This window comes from Cystoisospora suis, assembly GCF_002600585.1.
Source record: "Cystoisospora suis strain Wien I chromosome Unknown contig_6197, whole genome shotgun sequence".
Lineage (NCBI taxonomy): Eukaryota > Apicomplexa > Conoidasida > Eucoccidiorida > Sarcocystidae > Cystoisospora > Cystoisospora suis.
Window position 1 is genome coordinate 1 of NW_027158986.1, and position 4,668 is coordinate 4,668.

Sequence of the window (4,668 nt, forward strand, 5' to 3'; positions counted from 1 at the left end):
TCTCTTTTCTCCGGCTGGTCTCTATTCTTCTTTTCTTTCTTTCTTTCTTTGCATCCCGTGAGATTTGTGAAAGAAGAGAAGAGACAAAGCACTTCAAACCATGACAAGAGAAAGAGAAGAAAGAAAGAGGAAAGAAAGAAGAAAGAAAGAAGAAGCAGCAAAAACAAAGGAGAAAGAAGAAGAAAAGTCGGGGAAATACACATACACCTCTGTCTCTTTATACACAGCCAGCACTTCCTCCTTCTTCTTTCTCTCTCTCTCTCTCTTTTTTCTTCTTCTCCTTCTCCCCGCAGACACTTGACGAATGGCACTGCCCGTCCAACGACGAAGAGCCCCGTCTTTCTTTCTTTATTCTTTTCTTTCTTTCTTTCTTTCTTTCTTCTTTCCTTGATGTGGAGAGCAGCTCTTATGAACTTAACATACACATAGACAACTTATCAACTACACACCTATACACACGCGCATATATCTAGACATCTATAGAGATAGATAGATACAGATGTCCACATCTTTATGCAGAGAGACACACCGAGACACCGATAAAAAGACCATCTTCTTCTTCTTCTTCTCTGTCGATTACACCCTCATGTAGAGCAACGACACAAGAGGGAGAAATCCCTATCAAGCTGTTGAACAAGCAAAGAAAAGAAAGAAGACGCGAGAGAGAGAGAGAGAAGAGAACGGAAAGAAGGAGAGACAGAAGAAGATGCGAGAGAGAAGAGAGAGAGAGATATGAGCTTACTGACCCGTGATAAGCGAGGCCTGGTAGGGCGACTACTACTCTATCAAACTGAGGAGTCTTAAAGACATTTCTTAGATGAGCTGGATTTATTCCCACATGGATGAAATATCCTTCCCGGCTTGCTAAGACATTTAGCCTCTTCTTCACGTCTTCCTATAGCAACACATCAATCAAGAGAGATAAAAGGAGAAAGGAAAGAAAGAAAGAGAAAGAAAGAAGGAGAAAGATCAAAAAGAAAGAGAGAAAGAGACTCTCTCACTTCAGAGAAAGAAAAAGAAAAAGAGACGAAAGAATTCCGCACAGAGTCCACTCCTCGGGTTGCGTGTCTGTCTATCTGTCACTGTGTGTGTCTCTAGATATCTTCCGTATTCTCTCTCTTTCTCTCTCTCTCTCTTGAGTGCGATGAAAGTGCAAGAAGACATTTCTTTCTCTTCTTCTCACTGGAACACGGAAAAGAAAGAAAAGAAAAATCCACGGGCGAGAAAGAAAGAAAAAGACAAAAAGCGCAGTCAACTTCTTTCCTTCTTATTTCTTTCTGTTTGGAGTGCACTTAGAGAGAAAAGAAAAGGAAAGAGAATGGGAGAAAGAAATAAAGAAGAGAGAGAGGAGAGAAAGAAGAAAAGAGAAAGAAAGAAAGCAGATATAAAAATCTCTCTCTTTCTCTCTTTCCGAGTCAGACGCATGCCCCTGTGGTGGAAGCATACAGCTGGCGAAAAGAAGAAGAAAAAGAAGAAAAGACAGAGAGAGAGAGAAAGAGGAGTGAGAGAAAAGAAAAAAAGAAGGACGAAAGAATGAAGAAAGAAAGAAAGAGAAAAGCTTGGGTACATCGCAAAAGTCCTCCTCTCTCCTTATTTAGCTTATCTATCGATCTACCTATCTTAAGTTGTATGTCTGTCTGTCTTTCTTTCTTTCTTTCTCCTTGGAGAAAAGAGAGAGAAGAACGGAAAGAAAGAAGTGACAAGAAGAAAAAAAGAAATACATCCAAGGAACGTAAGGCAGTCACTGTATGACTCTCTCTCTCTTCTTGTTCGTAACCTTTCTTCGTAACCTTTCTTCTTTGGCGTGAGATGCTTGCAAAGCAAAAAAGAAGAAATACTAGAATACTCAGTGAATGAGGGAAAAAGAAGAAGAGTGAAGAAGAAGAAATAGATCTAAAAAGAAGAAGAACACCTTTCGAAAAAGAGACAGACCGACAGTTAAGGAGGAAACAAATTACGGACACCCCTCACTTCAAAGACTCCTCCTATCTCTATCCCAACTTCTATTCCTTGCCCTTCCCTTCCTTCTTTCTCTCCCCTACCTATCTATCTATCTATCTCTAATCTATCTAACTATCTTTAATCTATTTATACACAGAAGAAGTTTTGAAGGCGATCTCTCAAGTTTTATCCTAGGCTTTTCTTTTTCTCATTGCATGCGCATGCAAAGAAGCGAGAGAAACAAAAAGAGCCAAAGTCAAAGTCTCCATGTCACTCATGAAACAAATGGAAAAGAGAAACCCCCCCCTCTCTTTCTCTCTCTCTCTCGTCTGAACGAAGAAGAGCTTCCATATCTTATACTCGGCTTGTATTCAGATATTCACACGTATCTATAGAGAGAGACAGATCCCCACAGCAGCAGAGATCTCTGTGCAGATCAGTCTGTAGATACATATGTATGCATATGTAGGAAATGCATACATATATATATATATGTATATATGACTGTATGTCTGGTATGGGTGAAAGAAGATGTCGAGTGTGATGGGGAGGAGGAGGAGGTGTCTGTACACTTGGCATGTAGGAGGATGTATAGGAGTCATACACGCGTCAAGAAGATCAGAAAGCAAACAGAATCCATGAGACATAACGCACCTCTCTCTCTCCTTAATGTTAACCTCTATACACACGAGACGGAAAGCAATACACATCTCCACACATCATACACCTATGCATCTATCTTTAATCTATCTTTGATCTATCTCCATGTACAGCAGTCTCCTTGAAACGAAGTATGCATACCTACATACACAGATATGATACACAGAATCCATGCCGCTGCTTTAGTCTTTTGCTTCATCTCTCTGAATTCTGTCTATCTCCTTTAATCTATCTTTTCAAGGGTGTATTTTGTTTTCCCCGCTATTAATGTTATGAAACCTCGATTGACTGATGCGTCTCTCCCTCTCTGTCTCTCTCCCTGTCTCTGTCTCTCTTTCTCTGTCAGTCTCACTTTCATTTGGTCTTTCTGCAGGCTGAGGGTAATGTGGAGCTCGTCTCCCTGAAATCTCTCATGTTCGGCTAAACAGGGAGAAAAAGTCAAATTCTCATCCGCTACAATTAACGTCCTCTAAAAGAAAGAAAGAAACAAGAAAAGAAAAAAAAAAGAGAAGAAGAAGAAGGAGATCCATGGAGAAAGGAATGAAGAAAAGGAAAAGCAATAGGGAAGAAAGAAAAGAGACAAAAATAGAGATAGGTAGATATCTCCATAGAAGTATCATACATGAGGGTAATAGTATGAATGTCTACACAAGGAACTTCTGAGGAAATCTAAAGACAATCTCCATTCTAGACATCTTTCCTCTTTAATCTATCTTTAATCTTTGATCTATCTTTAATCTATCTTTAATCTTTGATCTATCTATCTGCCTATCTTTTTCCGTATCTGGATGTATCCCCTTGAGACAGCCCGTGTAGGCTCATATCTGGAGCTATCCTTGTGAAGGCCTTTCTCTCTCTTTTGAGTTAATTGAAACCTTTAACTGAGAGAAAGACTGAGAGAAGAAAAAGAAAAAAGGGAGGAAGAAGAAATACAAGAAGAAAAAAGGAGATTTCGGAAGAAGAGAAAGAGGGACTTACCATCTTTTGGCTCTTATTGCAGAAAAGAAGATCTTATCGAGAAGTCCAAAAGAAGAAGAAAAATGAGAGAGAGAGAGATGACATAAAATTCAAAAAGAAAAAGAGAAGAAGAAGAAAGAAGACGGGGCGAAGGAAGTAAAAAGAGACCTCTACCGATTGATCTATCTATCTATCTCTTTATTTCTTTCCTTTCTTTCTTTCTTTCTTTCTCACTCTTTCTTTCTTTTTCTGACGGAGAGAAAGATGAACAGACCAGCCCGGAATGATCTCTAGGGAGTGTACGTACAGCACGGAGAGAAAGAAGAAGAAAGCGAGAGAGAGAAAGAAAGAAACACTTCTAAAGGAAGAAGAAGACAGAAAAAAAGTCAAAGGGAAGAGAAAGGGAGGCTTCCTTTCAGAAACGCCTTCTTTCTCTCTCCGGCTTTTCTTTCTTTGTTTGCCTCTCTCTCTCTTTCTTTTTCTTTCTAGGCCAACAGAGAGAAAGAGAAGAAGAAGAGAGAAGTCGCACGAAAAGAAGTTGCAGTAAGAAGGAGAGGGAGAGAGGAAGAAGTGCAAGACAGAAATCTGAGAGATTTTCTTTCTCAAGTCAAGAGCTCGTCTCTTTAGACGGATAAGGGGAGAAAATGGGTCTATACCGAAGATAGATACATATATGTACATGTATATATGACATATGCACGTTGTAATGGAGACACGTAGATAGAGAGAGATGTATGAAAAGAGAAAAGAAGCTTTTCTTCTTCTTCTCTTTCTCAAGGCTCCAGGTCCTTCCTTCTTCTCCTCTTACAAAAAAAAGAATTCCATCTCTCTCCTATCTCTTCCTTTCTTTCTTTCTCCTTCTCTTTCTGTCTTTCTTGTCTATTTCCATTTATCTATCTATCTATCTCTCTTATCTCTTTCTATCTCTCTTGAGACAACCTATCTATCTATCTATCCAGTTATCTATCTATCTATCTTCCTACGTATCAATCTTAGCTCTTTCTGTCTTTCTTAAGACAATCTGTCTACCTCTCTGTACATCTATCTATCTGCGCATCTATCTTATCTCTATCTATCTATCTATCTATTTTAATCTGTCTATCTATCTAT

At 39.2% G+C, this 4,668-nt stretch overlaps 1 protein-coding gene across 1 annotated transcript; it reads right to left on the bottom strand.

Moving 5' to 3' along the window:
- Positions 1-42: 42 nt before the first annotated feature.
- On the bottom strand, positions 43-4,639 carry CSUI_009863 (uncharacterized protein). The gene is made up of 3 exons (XM_068069972.1): positions 3,580-4,639; positions 2,954-3,070; positions 43-1,448 (listed from the first exon to the last, which is right to left on the bottom strand). Exon 1 carries the CDS (start codon positions 4,237-4,239, stop codon positions 3,757-3,759), a length of 483 nt encoding a protein of 160 aa, XP_067918052.1. The 5' UTR covers positions 4,240-4,639; the 3' UTR covers positions 43-1,448; positions 2,954-3,070; positions 3,580-3,756.
- Between the last annotated feature and the right edge of the window lie 29 nt (positions 4,640-4,668).